We start from the raw sequence: 18,024 nt of genomic DNA on the forward strand, positions 1-18,024 counted from the left end.
CCGATGAAGTCCCACCTCCCTATCTCCTCTTGATGGCTCCATTATAAATTTGCCATTACCCACCATACCTGTTCTCAACACTGCCATCCACAGTCTTGCAGACTGCTGTGTGGCTGCCGTCTCAGACTTAGAAAGCGACTGGTTAATAATAGGTCTTTAGACAGCTCACCACTGAGTAGCAGATCCTTGTTTGCAAGCCCTTTCTCCACGTAGACACAGATTGACAGGAGGGACTGTGGGGAGGTGGCTGTGTGTCCTTTACACCGTGGAATGGCAGAAAAAGTGCAAACGAATAATCACCGTCTGACTCGGGTTGTTATTGCTACCTGCATATTCGCCAAGACCGACACCAGTGGTGTCATGACGTGGTTTTTCTCAAAAAGTCTCCAGCAAGTGCTAGGATAACTTTTAATGCTGTGTTTTCATGATGTGGTTTAACTTTCTGGAAGGACAAGATTTTTCTATCTCTCTGAAAATAGGACAGAGTCAGAGCAACACTGAGTTTTAGTTCCATCTGGGTAACAATTACCTATTAACCCCCAACTCCCTTCTCTTTGCCCTCTGTGAATGCAGCAAACAGGAAAGGTGGGTACAGTCACTGTTTTATCAGTCACAACTTCATTTCACCACCACCCCCTTCATTTGTGTTGTTAAGTTGGTGGTGTTCGTCAGCTGTAGGGTTGCAGAGTCAGCTACCTCTCAGCTCAGATTGGAATTATAAAAAAAAAACTCAAATAGAAATACAAGAAACATCTCTGAATTGATGTGTTCATTGTGATTTGTTCAGGTTTAAAAGACTTAAAAGACTTGAGAGGCAGCAGACTCCGCAGCCCTTGTTAACTGGGGTTAAAGGAACCCCCAGGTCATACCCGTGTACCAGTGCATGTTCCACATCTAGTGCCAGTGTTCCTTCAGATCGTCCTGTCTGCCATGGTTTGTCTCCGTCCCGTGTTTCATTATCCAGCCAGTGTCAGCGCACCCCTTCAGGATTGGCCCCATCTGAATATGCCAAGGCATCACCTGCTGCTGAATGGGCCATTGTGAAGTAAATGCCAGACGGGGAAACTGCTGAAAAAGAAATGTTCCCATCTTTTAATCTGACATTTTCCACCGAGACCCATTCCTCCACTTTTAGCCTTCCCCCCCCTCTCCCTGCTTCCTCGTGGCAGGAGTCTCAACAAAGGGCCCTGTTCTACTCTCATTAAGTGCTCCCTGTACTGCACACACACTCATACTCACACTGTGTGTGTGTGTGTGTGTGTGTGTGTGTGTGTGTGTGTGTGTGTGTGTGTATAAGTCTGTGTGTACTTACATTCTCACACGTCTTAACCCTCACTTTGAGCCTGAGATGAATAACCCCATTGAGATTGCTGCCATGTTTACTTTAGCCCAGCACTAAAGTGTCATGTAGATTGGCATCTGATTGGGTCAGAGGGAGAGATGTGGAGATGTGGAGAACAGATCACAGATGCCCAACTCTTTCACCCCCTCCCCCCAGCCCGGCTCAGCAGTGATCTCTGGGAAAACCGGATACAGTCTGGCTCAGCTCTCTGCTGGAGAGGAAGAGATGCGTGTCATAGATTAGCCGTCACGCTGCTACCATTAGCTTAAGCCTCTGCAGCATAAGATAACAGGTGGCGGTGAGACCCAAGCCCCAACAGCAAAAGGTGGACCAGGTTAAGGCTGTGTGTGCACCACCAGCTTTATGCATTCTCACCACGTTGGGCTTCAACAGAAGGCCCTGCTCCTGCTTAAAACCCACGCTCGCCACTTGCAAATGGAGTGCAATGAGATGTGAAATTTCCACAGGGCGTCCTGATGCTTCCTTCCGCCCATTTCCATTTGCAGTCAGAAGGCTTGTGAGTCTGCAGCTGTATCTGTGCGAGTGCGTAGTAAGTGAGAGAGGTAGGAAAGCGTACATCTGTGTGCCTGTTTGTGTGTGTTTGGCAACAGATGCTAGCTGTCTGAACATCCAAATACATGCAGAAAGCATTTTCTGTTCCCTTCTCCACCTGATGGACAAACCTACGGTCGACTGAGCCGAGCCAGTCCGAGCTGTGCTCTTCGGTTCTGTGCTATGTTAGACTCAGCAAGGCCAGGCCTGGCAGCGCAGGTGCTGCAGAACTGGTCTAATTACCCAGTGTTGTGCCACCCAGCTGATGAGCTAATTACAGCATCCGCCTGTTTTCCTCTCAATCTGGAAAGCCAGTAAACACAATGTGTTGTTAGCACACACACAGCAGCAAAAATCACACATTTAAATCTTTGCTACACACAAACACACACGCTCATGTACACATACCCACACAGCAGCTGTCACCTATCCAGCAGCAAACAAACCCAACTTACCCACTCCAGGAAAATGATGGTGTTTCTTCAAACACATTAAACTCCAGTTGGCAAACTAATGGGGGTAATGCCCTGGTACCTACTGTCTCTTGAACTGCTGGTCCTCAGAAATAGTTTTGAGAACCATTAACTACGCCATTAATATCATCAAGTCTCCAACACAGAAAAGATGTTTGCATTTTCTTCATGTCTTATTTTCTAACCATACAGAAGAAACATTAATATCATTCTGAGTCATCCTGTCTCCTGTATTGAGCAGTCAGGTGGTCTCGGCCTGATGTGATTTAACACTCCACTGTCTGTTTCTGCCGCCATAGGAAACGGGCATCACCCCTACCCAAAGATGAGCACTCAGGTGGGGTGAAAGACTGCCTGCTGGCCAACTCCTCCGACCCAGTGGAGATGAGAAGACTCAACTACCAGACCCCAGGTAATACACATGTAGCTGCATATGATAACGTTTGCTCTGCTTTCCCTCAGCAACTGCCCCTGAGAAATGAACTTATGCTGCGTTCAGGTCATATTGGATGGATGGTACAGAAAGGAAGGATTCCCACATTCATGACCGTGAAATAGTCATGTGATTGGTTATACAGTGACAGTGTAACACTATATCCATTAAACTTGGGTTTAACTGCACTGGACAACACACTTTGGCTGACGTAAAGCTTCCATGTTTGGTTTTTCAGCACGCTCGTATTAGTAAGTGCCAGGACCGATATATTGGAGCTTTCAGAAAAATCTCAGTTTCTCAGTTTGCTTTATGTTGCTGAAAAACAAACAAACAAACCATCAGATAGGGGTGAAAACATAACCTTCTTGGTGGGGGTAACTAGATACAGTAGAGGATATACCTTCACCAAAGTCAAACAGTCCTACACATCTCTGTTCTCAAGTATAACTTCATTAATTTATCGTCCTGAATCCTTCCACGGGACAGCTGTATGGTTTTATTTCCTGTTGTGTGAAATGATGCCATCAGCGTTATACAGTTTACACAGCTGTATGAATTGTCTTATTGCTATGGCGCAACTGCTATTGTTATTGTGTAATTTAATTGAATTGCTGAATGAAATACTGATGTAAGTATTCCTGAACACAGCCGGTGCCATATGCACGGCTACTTACTGTTAACAGTGAGTAACGCTCTGTGTAACGCAGATTCAGCAGTTTCTTCCACCAGATCCAGATTATTATGTGAATCTGCACCAAATTGTACAAACTCATAGATCGCAACACCACAAATCTATCAGATTTTTTTCTAAATCCATGCATTTCCTGGGAAATTCATGAAAGTGTTGAAAAATGCCCAATCTAACAATGTTAAGGAAAGTTATAAAAAACAGTTGGATCAGCCCCTTTAAACAGATCCACACCAAAATATAATGGGTTCTTCCCTGTCCCACGCCCCACCTCACCCTGTTTGATCGGTTCAGTACATGTTGCAGAATCCTGCAGACAAACGAACAAACAAAGCAGCCAACAAACAAACAGAAAACAGAGGTAGTAACTCTGATATTAAATGAACATCAGCCTCCTCTTGCTCTCATGGACCTGTTCAGTGGTAAACTGAGGAAAGTTTGTTGTATTAGGTAAGTTCACTGAAATGTGTGACTGTCTTTTATCTTAAGTGTGTGAATTTTAATCAGAGCATCGCTGGAAAAGAGCGCAGGTTCAATGTTTCTTTCATAAAAAGTGAGTATCGTATATTATAAGTATACGTATATTCTGCCTTTCTGCCTTCCAAAATAAAAATCCTGTGTGAAATTCATCAGGCAGTAATTTTAAAAACATTCTATCTTCTACACTGAAAGCAGATATCTGAAGGTGACTCAGACCTATAACAGTGTTCTTTAATATATTTGATTTTCCAGATTTTTTTTTCTTAAAAGGTGGATATTGCATTTTGGAATGATTTTTTTTTTCCATCCAAACTCTAAACAGCTTTTCCAGAATCAATCTCCTTCTGCAGTGAACACCTGCCTCCCCCGTTCTTTTGATGGATCTCTTGTTTGTCAGTGCCTTGTACCAGATGTTGTTGTATGAAATTCATGTCCTGCTTATTTTGCTATTTATCCTCAGGCTAAACATCTGACCAGTTCTGAAAAAAAGAAACATAGGTCGATAAAAGAAAATAAACAAATCATGTTCGCCATCATACTCAGAGCTGGTCAGTGTGAGTGGAGTCAGGATGAGTGAATTCAGATTCCATCCACGCACAGTAGGGAAGTGTGGTGGGTTTTGGGTAAGGGGAGGGGGGGGGGGGTTGTCTCAGGGTGCCCGCCTCAGCATCAGCCTCCTTCCTTTTTCCTCCTGATCTCCTCCCTCCTCCCTCAGTCCTCGCTCCTCCTCCCTCCATGAGCTCCTTTCATTCCACCCAGCTGGTAATGAGTCCTGCTGCCTCTGATGTCAAGGTGAGCCAGGCAGAGGGAACAATGGAGCTGAGAGAAAATGTCAACCCCCAGTGCACGCGCGTTTGTGCACTCCTGCGTTTTTGTGTGTTTTCTGTGTGTGTGTGTGTGTGTATATCCCTTCTCACGGGTTATTAAAGATCCCATTCCCCATACACATGCATACACATGCATACACACACACACACAGCCCCTTTGAACCCCTGCAGAGGAATTAAGCAGTGCTGCTACTCTAACAGAGCCCTGTTCTTCCATCCTCCCACTCCACCTCTTTTCCTCTTTTGTCTTCCATTTCCCCTGTAGGGTAATCTCTCTCTCTCTCTCTCTCTCTCTCTCTCCCCACTCTCTCTCTCTCTTCGTACGTCAACATTTATCTCTTTCTTTCTCTCCCTTTCCACCTCGCTGTTTTGCTTCAAGAGTGGTGATTATCAAAAATCACGTGTGAGACAAGGCTAAGCTGAGTGAATATTGAGCAGCCCGTTCCTCTGTCTCCTGTTCCTTCTCTCGTTGATTCGCCCACAGCAGGTGAACATTCCTGCTCTGATTCTGATTGTTGTTAAGTGGCGCAGTAGATTGTAGCTCAGCTCCAGCGCATTGGTTTGTTAAACAGACCTGTACTGTACCTTTTGGCACTCAAGCAGCAGGTCGGTGGTTCTGTGAGTAAATGGCCTGGTTGTTCTTGCCAGATACTAGTTTTAGTTCAGGTACTATTTGCAAATGAGATCACTTGTGTTTAACACTTCAGATGAAGCATGTAGTGCCATTTAGAGCATAGTGTAATTTGCTGTGAGCAGTCACAGAGGAGCATTTTAAAGGGAAATTCTGGCTTCATATAACCTGGGTTGTAGTTGTAGTGGGCATCATTTCTTTCTGTGATAATAAGATCATACTTACCAAGTCCACTGCAGCAACGAATACAGGCAGTGGGACAGTTAAACAGGTTTGAAACGAATCCCCGGGTTATCTAAATGTATTGGAAGAAGAAAACAATCACTCAAACTGTTAGTTGTAAACATCCATCAACGTTTAAAGACTGATTTCCTGGTTCAGCTTACTCAACTCAGCTGACTTACTGTTGGTTAGGGATGCCACGGTGTGGAAATTTTCCCACTGAGTAATGAACTCATGTCAACAGCAGTGTTGACATTTACAAGAAATTCGTCAGAGTTTCAGATTACCTCATCAGTGTTATCAAGTTTCCTCCTGGCATTGGCTTTAGATCCAAAATATGACTAAGTAGGTGCTTTTGGTTTTCGCTTTGACACCAAATCTTCTGCCATTGTCTTATCTCATCACGCAGAGTTTATAATAGTTGCGTCCAATAAGTATCGATAACTAGTATTTTACAAATTAGAGTTTTTTATTTGATAAACGTGGGCGCTACTGCTGACACGTGAAAAACAACCAAATGAGTTTTATGTCAAAAAAAAAAAAAAGGAAGGAAAAAAGAGAGTAGGGCCTGAACACCATGTATCACGAGTAACACTGACAACTGCAGCAGCCCTACAGTTGGTGTTCTGCATGCTCACAGTTTTCATGTGCAGTGAGGGAATATTACCAACATTTTGACTGCACTCACTTTATTTTTCCCCCGAAATAAAGTAGTTTGGATCGTCTGGCAAAAAGTGTTGGCTTGTTTGCCATCTGTCTGATTGTCTGACCACTCACATTTCATGTTCCCAGATCTCAGTCATAACTTTGGCTTTTATAATGTTATCATAACCGAACTGTTGCGATAACACCAAAGGTAATAATAAAGTTTCCTTCAACACATCAGAGAAAACATCTGATGCCCTTTATGCAGTACTCCAGTTTACACTGAGCAGTCACAGGAGTATTTTAAAATCAAGCTTGCTCTCCTGTTAAACAGCCTAAGGTACGCGACTTGAATTGTCCTGAGAGGGCAAACACCAACAGCTGCGCACTCCAACTAGCCTGAAAGGTTATTTGCAGATACTGTTTGGCCCTGGTCTGATCCTGAGCCATCTCCATTGATTGAGTGTTCTTCTTCCTCCCTCCTTCACTCTCCTCTCTCCACAGGTCCCAGCTCTCATCGCTGCCCCAACACTCCAAGTTAGTCTGCTCTCTCACCTATTGTGTATTTCCCACACGTGCAGTCTCTCTTCCTCTCTCACTCGCTCCTGATCCCATTCCCCTGTTGCAATTCTGACAGACATCACAAGCCCACAAGCTTAAAGCCTCTGGTGCTCCAAGGATGCAGCAATGTCCTCTCTAGGCTGTGAACTTCCCACAACACTTTTTTTTTTTTTTTTTGGTGCGGAAGCAGAGGGCTAGATGGTTTCATGGACAGTTTAGCAGTGCGGACAGTTACACTTGCTGTACATTAGCCTTGGTATCTATGGCTTCACTCTCCATTTAACCAACAACATGGCTATAAAAGACCTGGCTGCACACATGCAAACACATACACACTGATGCTAATGTGGTTATAGGTCCCCCTGTGTGATAGGATTAAATTAGTATAATTGGTCAGGTCTCATTTTGTGCAGTGGCCATAGTTACCAGGCATTAGCCATTAGCATTGCAGCAGTAATGAGCTTGCAGCAGTCACTCATCTGAAAGCGTAACCCATGACCTTATAGGTTCGTTCAGCCAAAGGCACTAATGTTAATATTGATACCATTTGAAAGTGTTTTTCTGATCTCTGTGTGGCTTCAAGGCGTTATGTTAGGTTAATGATGCTCCATGTATAACTTTATAGCGTCATCATGCGTGGCATACAGTTAACTTTTAACACGTAGGGCAAGTTCCCAGCAATCCGTTTAAGCACAGAGCCTTGCCAAGTTCAGAGGCACAGGGGGAATTTGTGTCGGTAGATTAGCAATAAATCATCCAATAACCCAGCGATGAGAAATCTGGAGAGCGGCAGGGGGGTTGTTTGAAATTAATCCAGCCCAAGCGCTCCAGGCTGGGCCGAGAGATAGTCTATTGTAGGGAAAGAGATTTTCAAAGAAATGAGTTTTGGCTGGTGACCAGTCAGTTTTTTTTCCTCTCTGGGAAGTGACAGTGTGACTCATTTGTAGAGACTTGTGGGTTCTTGCTCTGATCCCATCTCTGCCACCAATTGAGCGTTGTGGAGTCAGAGAGATGTCTGCCTCCTGCTTCCTTCCAGGAGCATGCTCACCCAGTCACTCATGTGCATCGCCCAGCCAGCCCCACCTCTGTCCTCCTCACTTAGCATGACGATATCACCAAATGTCACCAGCCTGTCTCAACTTGTGCGCGCTCTCTCTCCCTCTCACTCCTCTCTTCTATCTTTCCCCCCTCTCTTCATGCATTGTTGAACAAAGTGCACTCTCCTCACCGTTACACAGCCACCTCATGGTCCCACTGGCAGCCTCACTCACCCTGTGGTCCAACCAGTGTTTGTGTAAGTCGATGTGCGTGTCTCGTGTAGGAACAGCCAGGTCTCACTCTTCTCCTTGTCTTCTCCCCTCTTCTTCCCCCTCCTCTTCCTCTCCCAGGGATGAGGGAGCACCCGCCCATCCCTGTCATCGACCTGGCTGACCACATTGAGCGACTGAAGGCCAACGACGGCCTCCGCTTTTCCCAGGAGTATGAGGTAAGAGCCATGCACTAACTCTCTGCGTCTTTCAAGCATACAAATGTCTTTCTTGTTTTTTTTTTTTGTTTTTTTGTTATCATGTTGAGGAGGAAGTTTTGTGTTTATGTCTCTCTGATCCCATATGCATGAATTCTAATAGATTATGGAAGACTTCTTTCACAGACATTCTTCAGTCATTTTTACAGCTCTATTACCAATCCCACCAGGAAACCAACACTTACATTAAATGCTGCGAGATGCTTTTTCACAAAACTAGCAGGTGGCGAGTTGCTTAAGCAATCTGTGTGCGTCTTGATGTTTCCCCGAAGAATGTTATTTTGCAGGCAGTCTCTCCGATGCAACTCTGTGAGGGATTATCTCGTGTCAGTGTTCTTCCTTTTAAAAAATAAATAAATAAGAGGAAAAATTTGCATTTAAAGTGGCACATAGCTGGTTCGGGGACTGAGCGAGTCCAGATGAAGAGAAGAAGCATCCTTGAATGCAGAAAAACAAAGCAGTCTTTTATTTATTTGTACTGATTGTTCGATCTGTTTTGTCTAATCAGCTCTATTCCTCACCTTGATGGATCTAACCAGGCTGCAGGAGTGATTGTAGATCTTTTTTACATTCACTGTGACCTTAAAGGTTACTTGATTGCTTCTGTGTGTCTGTGACCAGTATATGTTGCTCCAGTGTGATTTCACACTCCAGAGAGACAGAGCAAATTCATTTTGGTGACCTCATGACCTTTCCCCGAGCATCACCGCGAGCCCAAACTTTAGCCAACATTTTATAACTGCTCTGTTATCTGCTCTGTCCAGTGTTCAGTGTGAAAATAACATCTATCTGAAAGCTTATATAACTGTTCTGTCGTCTACCCGACAGTGTTGCCCACATGAAAGAAAAAAAACATTAGGAACCGTATGTGGTGCTTTATTTTATTAGTCAGCCATGTTTGGGCATTTTTGTCCTGCATGATTATAGTTGATTTCTTTTCTCAGCTATAGTTCTGCCATCTACTGTTCTCTTATACAACAGTCATGCTTAAATCCCACCTTCAAGAAGATGGGATTCATGCTCAAATTGTTTGAGCGATGTCTTCAGATCATTTTAGTTTGTTGAGCTGTTGAACTGTATCGTGTTATACCCCATTTATATCAATGAGGATAAACTGAAACACATTAAAAGTATAGTCTGTATGAAGTTTGTAAGAAGGGGCCATTATAATGCTTGACAGAATACACATTAAATGTTTGTCTGCAGAGTTGCACATTTTATGATGGTGTATGTAATTGTAATAGATTTTTGATGTGGTTCACTGTGAAATTAACTGCTAACTGGGGAGATAATTAGGCCTTGGTAAAAATCTGCACTCAATTAAGTGCTTTCTTGTGTTGCTCAGTGCCTCTCCAGCACATTGCCCTCCCGGCCTGTTGAGTTAGTGTAAACGAATCAAGCCAGAAGAGTGGCTTGTATGACTGCAGGCAACCAGCCCGGCCCCTTTCCCTCCCCGCACCAGTCATTCCAAGCCAGGGAAGACCCCCTCCATGCCCGGCAGATGGCCGTCCGTCTCTGTGCCAGCCGAGGCGCTGTGGCAGAGCTCATGGCGCTTTGTCACAGTCACGTTCGCCGGCTGCTCCCGTTGTGCCTTACCCCAGGGCACAGAAATTGTAGAGGCTTCACCACTTCCTCTCCCTGATGTTTTGAGGCGGCCTGACACTTCCTTTACCACCAACGCCGGTCCGCATCACACTGAGCAATGAGAGCACTGGGTAATGAGCGGAATTTGTCAATCAGGCATGCTGCAGCTCCCCCTGACAGGCTTTTTAACGTGGGAAGCAAAATCACGCTGCAGTCGTCATAGCACTATCATTATGTTCATTTGAAAGCATTTCCAGCGTGTCAGCGAGAATACCTTCGGCGTTTGCGTCTCACCTCTTTCTACCATCTCTACCTTACTTGTTTGTCTAGTGGGCCTGCTGTGTTCACTGAGCTCTCAAATGGATATGACATGTTTTGACTGCAAATGAAATCTTTCTCTTCATACTGGCAGGCACGGACAGAGAAATTGGCAGTGCTGAGCTCATCAGCAGCAATAGGCCCGCGCCCACATGACTCTCACCGCTGAACAATTTGGAGTTGTAGTCAAAGTTTCTTACATATGAGATCTTGAAACACATTTGTCATATCTTGTTCAAAATCAAATCATTTCAATCACGTGCAATGAAATAGTCTGGTCCAAAGAAACATTTATACCATATTTTTACCGATGTGGCTTTTAATTTCCTCCACAGCACGACAGTGAGAGCTAGAAAGTTACTCATGTTGTAGGACAGTATTTGCAGCCAATTTGCTATATCTATGATTTACAAATGAATTGACAATATCTTGATAAATCAGTGCAAACCACACCTGCCTCATTTGTAGCTTAGTACAACACTTTTAAAAATGCTATTTTGCTCATCATTTAATGGCCCAGGACTCTCTCCAGGCCTCACCTTGCACCCTTTATTTCATCCTTTATCCAATTACAATTATTATTATGATTGAGCTGTCAGGTTTTGACATAAAATAACCTCTAATAAGTAAATTAGCACTAAAGCCACATTAAGTAAGTGATGGAATTTCGAAGGTGCCGTTCTGAGTCCTGCTGGATTTGCAAGGCAAAAGGTCTGGGGAATTAGTGGACATGGTTCCGGTGTGAGCTTAGGGGGATCGATAGAGAATAACAAGAGACTCTGTGACATTATTGAGCCAAGGGATGGGAGGCCGTCACATATCTCCCCAGATCAATAGGTATGCAGTCCACTGTCGTCTCAGCCCGGCAGACAAATGATGTAAGACGGAAAGGGTAAGAAACAGAGAGCAGCTAAAAGGGAGATGGTGAAACAAAAATACAAGATGGGAAAAGGCAACAGAAACAGAAGATGAGAAAAGAAAGAAAGGCAGCGAATGAGAGGAATTGTGGTTACAAGAAGCAGTCATGCATGTGACTTCTTAGAATTAGGTAATTCAATAGGACCATCCCAACGGGAGAGGATGAGTGTTTGTGTTTGCCTGCGAGCTTCAGCAAAACACTTAACAGCTAAAGCCAATTTATTCCCATCATGTTGGGTTTAAAACGGGAGAAGTATGGCGGCTCTCTTGGCCCAGTCAATGATGATGATTGAGAGAAACAAGCGCCTTCATATTTCTGCTTCATTAGCATTCAAGTCCCAAATGTCATGCAAATAATTAACCTGTTAATGCACCGACAGCAGTTGCAGTGTGGCCATCAATGTGGTGCTTTGTTAGCTGGCATGGGACACTGTGCAATATAAAGCCGCTAACCTGTAGCACTCCACTGTGGCTTTTCAAGTGACATGATGTGGGTATATGTTCCATTTAAAGGCTTTGTTGTGCATACGATGCAGCTGTAGAATGGGTGACAGCGGACACCAGTGTAATTTTGCCCTATACCCTTTACCAATGTTACACTCAAGAGCCTCCCTTTGTGTTTTTATTATCTTTTCTTTGCTTTTCTTGGCTACATGTCTCTCTGTCCACTCTCTTATAACTGCCCTCTCTCCATCTTCTTGTTGTTTGCCTCCTCTCTTTCCATCCCTGCCCGCTCACACAGTCCATTGATCCAGGCCAGCAGTTTACTTGGGAGAACTCCAACATGGAAGTCAACAAGCCAAAGAATCGCTATGCAAACGTCATCGCCTATGACCACTCCAGAGTGGTGCTCACCTCTGTTGATGGTAAGAGCTCATATCACCACTTAACCCTTCCAACAGCCATTGACAGAGGCTGCTGCTGCTTGAGGGCCTGCTTTATCAGTACATGGAGACATTTCGTTTGCCTGCAGCTGCTATTTCAGAGAACCCCAATTTTTATCCACAAAGCCCCATGTATCAGTTTTTCTCTGTTACTGTGTTGTGTTCATTTGAAATTTGTACAATGTGGGTCAAAGTGCTCAATATCAGCAAGAAAAGCAGTATGGTTAGATCAAATAACCACGCTGTGTCATTTTGTTGCAGCTGTTCCAGGCAGTGACTACATCAACTCCAACTACATCGACGGCTACAGGAAGCAGAATGCCTACATCGCCACACAGGGGCCTCTGCCGGAGACGCTAAGCGACTTCTGGAGGATGGTGTGGGAGCAAAGATCCAACACCATCGTCATGATGACCCGACTGGAGGAGAAGTCACGGGTAAGAAGAGACGCTGTGTGATTTACTATGAAACACCGTCCAGTAAGGCAGTCAGTCAGTGACCTCGCTCCTTAACAGTTAATTATGATGTATTCATTTATTGACATGTGCATAATTTAAGATTTAATTACACAGTTTATCTACAATAAACACCATGTGAATTAAAAATGATGACCTCATAATATCTTAGTGAGAATCTAGTAAAGAAAGAAACCAGAAATTGAAATAAATTTTTCTGTTGTGAAATGTCATGGAAACACATTTGCTTGCAGCAGATGACTTGATGTCACTTTGTTGTGTTATACAACAACCTTTAGCACTAAGCCAGCTGTCAGGAGGTTGCTATAGATAGGGAGAGCTGCAATATTAGGAGGAAAACAAGTCACTATCTTGTAAATCTGAGGGTCATTGAATTTGACAGAACTATGACATATTAGACAGTGAGTGTTTTTGAAATGTACAAGGTGGAAAGTTGAAATGTGGCCAGAAATTGAGTTTCCTGACATATATATGTAAATATTTATGTAGCTTGACGTCAGCGAAGTAACGTTACACCCAACAAAGCCTGAAGGCATATAGACCCTCAGTCCTGCTTTAAAGCGGGATTTGTCAGCCTGATCAAAGTCACACGGACTTCAAAGGATATTTTGGTTGTCTGTGGACAGTACTGCTTCATGTTGCTTCTCTTCTGCTGAGTCTTCAGCAATCTCTCAAAATTTCTGCATGAATTCCTTCTAAATCTGTTTGTGAAGTAAAATGGCACAAAAGCTTTTTACCATCTCCCATTTTCCCTCCTACTGTTTGTTTGCCACATATGGCTGAGTTACCATGACAACTTTGCACATGATGCTCATACTCTACTAAAAGTAAGAAAAGTTTTTCAGGTGAGTTATGAACATGTGTATTGTAGTTATATTTAGAGATGTAATTATGCAAATTCTCTTTCATTCATTATTTAAAAGTCGCTCAGAGAGTTCAATACTTGACTGCTACATGTTAAATTTGGCAACACCATGCTAAGGTTTTATAGACATAGAGTTTCTGTTTTGTTTATGCACTCTCTGAATTTGGCTCTCGAAAGCCACGGGACTATAATGAAAACTCTGAAGTCGAAGAGTGAAGAGGATTGTCACCGAACAACACGCGGGCTCCTAAAAATACATTCAAGCTAATAAAAGCAAAAAAAAAAAAAAAAGGAGCACATGGGCAACTTGAGATTCAAAATTGGGATGGGTTTATTTAATTACCATCACAAAATCATGCTCATGAATTCCTTGGAGAAAATAAACCAGCGTGGAGCCCTGCCAGTATGTGGTGCATTATTAGTGTGTGCATACGGAGCCCTAATGAAAGAGGGCTCCTTCCAGAATAAGAGCTGGAAGTCACAGGGATTGTAAATGAAAGGGTTCATTTCCAAATTCATACACATTGATTTATCTTTCTTTCTTTTTTTTTCTTTGGGAGGGGGGGGGGTCATAACCTGAAGCTCAGTTCATCTATAATCAGTGTGTAAAAAAAAAAAACAACTCTTATGTCAAGTTAAGATTTGTTACTTATCATCCTTCAAAACCATCGCTTTTAATTTTGATCCATCGATGACATCACTCATTTAGGCATTTTATGAGCTCGCCGTGTCTTTTTGGAGCAGAGCTCATTTATTTGTACCTCGGAGAATACCTGCAGCGCAGTTATGTTTGATGAGATGACTTTTATGACACTTTCAGTCTCAGCAAGAATATACGCATCCTCTCAAATACCTCTCTGAATATTTAGTGTGTCAGAGCAGCAGGTTCAGAGCTCTGCGACAGATGACCGCGCTGCCCTGCTTTGATCCCAGAGTCACACATATACAGTGCACGGGGACAACGTAATAAAGACCTCTCCACATAAGCAACTTGAAATGAAACAGCCTCTCAGCCTGTCCCCACCTCCTACACACTTTCGAAAATCAATTGGCTCGCCAACACAAAGAACCAAACCCGCCCTGCATTGGCTGGGGGTGGAAGCATCTTTGCCCACTTATATCACACTACCTTAAAATCTTTAGGATGACATCATTAAAGGGGTGTAGTGAGCTTTTGGGGGAGCAGTTTGATTTCCAAACCAGGAGGGTGACTAACACCTGTCTTAATCCCTAAAAACAGATTTTAGCTGCACTGCTGACATTTATACCATAGAATTTTCCAAACAGTGTAAATAAATGTGTTAACAGCTACAAAAACTGTTTTTTTTATATATGTGTATTAATAAAATATGTGTATTGTATTACAATCCCAATTACAACCTCCACTATACAAAGTAAATGTTTAGTTAACTGACAATTAGGATTATGTATGTGATATAAATGCCTGTCACAATTTTTAAATGACTTTTTCCAATGCAATATGAGGCAGCCAGCAGTGAATGGAATTGATTAAATTGCCTCTGCATTGAAAATGACTTTATTTAATAAGTGGAGCAGTCCTGAAAAATCCTATCAGACTGCAAATTGCATTAAACAAACAATTTCTGCGAGTTGATAATGAACAGACATTTAGGAAGATAATTAGCAAACATCACAGAAAACTATCTGCACCTCTGATCAGACACGAGGTGCTGCTGCTTTTTCAGGGATTTCCGTCATTTTGTCCACTCCCGTTACATAAATACACATCCTCTATTTATGTCTTGCCCTCTCACATGCACACACAGACATACACATATGGTGTGTGAGTCAACCTCCCACCACCCAGCCAGACTGATGTCTTATGCCAAACAGAGCAGGAGCTTGACAAATATGATGAGATCCGGCAGCAGGCAAATTTCAGTTTCCTCTAGCGCTATCATTACCAGTTAGTAAAACCCTAAAAGGTCAGAACTGGAAATGAGACCAGAAGTATTACTCACTGTGTGGGTGTGTGTGTGTGTGGGTGTGTGTGGGTGTGTGTGTGTGTGTGTGTGTGTGTGTGTGTGTGTGTGTGTGAGTGTGTGTGTCTAGATAAGAGGTCTGTGTCCTCTGCAAAAGGCCAGGTGACGACATATGAGAAGCAAGGTTCAAAGTAGAAGCAGATGATAGTGAAACCTGTGGTCTGTCTGTGTGTGTGTCTGTGTGTGTGTCTGTGTGTCTGTGTGTCTGTGTGTGTGTGTGTGTGTGTGTGTGTGTGTGTGTGTGTGTGTGTGTGTGTGTGTGTGTGTGTTTGCAAGGGAGAATATGCCACCCAACCTCAGACAGCACAGAGATATTCATTACAGTGGTGACTGCTAATCCATATGTTTATACTGCAAGCGGTTTCCTATCACTCAATTGAGTTTCTCCTGCGAGCTCTGCCTCTGCCTCTGAATGGGAGCTGTCACCAGGGGAGGTGAAATGTGAGGGGGTGAATTTTTACCGCTTTTTGTTTGTCGATTTGTACCAGCTCGCTGAGACAGCCAAGGTGCTTCCAAATGTCAGCTCGGCGCTGCAGTATCAATATGATTAGCTTACCCGCATCACATCTCTTCCTCTCATGTTATCTAAATCAATAGCAACAGCGAGTCCTGGTCCCAGAAATTCTGACATTAGAGCAGCGCCTGCATTTGTTCACTTTCTATATGGAAAATGGGAGTATAGCAGGATTTTAGTGCTTATCTGAGATGATTAATTTTACCCGCATTCTTTTAAAATGTTTCAGTTTTTTTTAGCTCATGCTGTTATTCAATGTGCCTTTGACTGACTGAAGACACGTTATTTGGAAGACATTTGTTAACCTCGCTCACGGAGCCAAACTACATGTCAGAAGCTTTTCAGGTTTTGCAGTTTCAGTCTTGAAAACGTTTTCAGAGAATTTGCTGAACCTAGTATCTTCGAGAAAGCTCGGCTGGTTATGCAGTGTTTAGATAATGATGTGACTCATCACCTCAAACTTGCAGACCCTGTGAACAGCGATTAAATTAGGGGTAGAAATCAAATGATGCATGATTGTGTAACTGTATGGCCTATTTTTGACTGTAAATTATTCAAAAGTGGTTTAGGCAGTGTTCAATGTTTCCAAACAGACACTTTACTATTGCTGCTTGAAAAGTAGAGCCAAACACCGATGACAGCCAGCAGTGCATTTCATCAATCTGGTGCAGAAGGGTTTGTGTAGATATCTCAGTAATGAAGAGGACTGTCTGCAGTTTTAAAGTCCTTCTTTGCTCCCGTCTAATGCCAGATGAGACTTGCAAACCACAAGTAGTAAAGTGAAAAATGTGGCAAAGGCCAGTCTGGCATTTTTATTGATACAGAGACTGCCAGTGTTTGGAGGATCTTCAGCCTCATCCACAGTAAAGTTTGTTCTCTGCACATAAGGAGCCAGGTGGCTGAACCTGCTGTCCATTCACAGGAGGCCAGAACAGGCTTTTAGACACATCTCCCTCCACAATGCTGCACCCAATCATTACAAATGCACCAAAAGCATACGTGACAAAGGGCTGCGAACTACCTGACAATTAGCTAATTGAAAATGATCACAGGCTGGTAAAAGACAAAGTGGGCTTTTTAATGCCCTTTTGAAGCTGGTTTCAAATGCAGACACACATGAATGCACATGCATATGCCTGAGTCACTGCTGCTCATTTTTTAGGAGATACATGAGCTGACTCTTGAGTCTCCCGTTTTTAATTAGACAGTGGACAAAGCCTTTGATCTGACCTCTCTAATGTTCCCTCCTTGTTAATCAGTGTGATCCTACAAGCCTCTCAGCGGCCTCACGGTGGCTGTAAGAGGCAGTTCACTCCTGACAGTGCGCCCTCTTTCTCGCCCTGCCAGGTGAAGTGTGACCAGTATTGGCCGTCGCGAGGAACAGAGACCTATGGGATGATCCAGGTCACCATGCTGGACACTGTGGAGTTGGCCACTTACAGCGTCCGCACCTTCGCCCTCTACAAGGTACAGTGCTGCCTTTTTCATTTGCAGTTAACCATATAGCGAGGCATGCTCGTGAAGGGCGTGTTCCCAGCAGGTAATTGTCGTTCATCATTAATGGGGTCATATTTTAAAATGTAATTTTTTATTTTTTTGAAGACTGATAAAGGCTATTATCGCTGTAATTGGTTTTTAACATCCAAAATATGTCTCTTGTTCTCTTAAAGGCAATGAAAGATTTTATTTTTTTCACTTTGGTTCATATACTTCAGTGCTGTGGTCATGTCAGCGATGCTTTGTCTTCGTATATCTCTCCTTCCATGACTCACATATAGTTTCTACCTCTGTTTTAATTCCCAATTAAATGCAAGTCTCCAGTTGGAGCAAGTTACTTGGTTTCAATCAGGAATGGTGACAATGCCAAGAAACTGTTTCAGAGAAACTGCTGAATTCCAAAATGATTCACATTATCTGCACCTACACTTTCAGAGTGATCACAGCCGAGAAAGTAGAGCACGCTATGTGCTGCTATCAAAGTTAGGAACCAAATCGAGACCTTTGCTTAAAATAGATACATATCTGACAATTAAATCACTTGTTCTTTTCACATTTTAACTGCAGAATTTCAGCTCTCTTT

At 43.3% G+C, this 18,024-nt stretch overlaps 1 protein-coding gene across 5 annotated transcripts in view; it reads left to right on the plus strand.

Annotated features, from left to right (window-relative positions):
• Window positions 1–18,024, plus strand: part of LOC139628878 (receptor-type tyrosine-protein phosphatase F) — a 162,208-nt gene that overhangs the window by 131,764 nt on the left and 12,420 nt on the right. For 3 of the 5 annotated variants that reach the window (XM_071491014.1, XM_071491013.1, XM_071491015.1), the window contains 6 exons: window positions 2,667–2,779; window positions 6,801–6,833; window positions 8,246–8,343; window positions 11,945–12,068; window positions 12,348–12,523; window positions 17,292–17,411. In XM_071491014.1, the coding sequence (XP_071347115.1) occupies window positions 2,667–2,779; window positions 6,801–6,833; window positions 8,246–8,343; window positions 11,945–12,068; window positions 12,348–12,523; window positions 17,292–17,411 (664 nt within the window). The remainder of the gene's footprint in view (window positions 1–2,666; window positions 2,780–6,800; window positions 6,834–8,245; window positions 8,344–11,944; window positions 12,069–12,347; window positions 12,524–17,291; window positions 17,412–18,024) is intronic. The other 2 variants (XM_071491016.1, XM_071491017.1) reach the window with 1 other exon arrangement.

This window comes from Trachinotus anak, unplaced genomic scaffold (genome assembly GCF_046630095.1).
Source record: "Trachinotus anak isolate AG129_WGS33_773 ecotype Australia unplaced genomic scaffold, CSIRO_AGI_Tana_v1 ptg000012l, whole genome shotgun sequence".
In the NCBI taxonomy this organism is placed as follows: domain Eukaryota; kingdom Metazoa; phylum Chordata; class Actinopteri; order Carangiformes; family Carangidae; genus Trachinotus; species Trachinotus anak.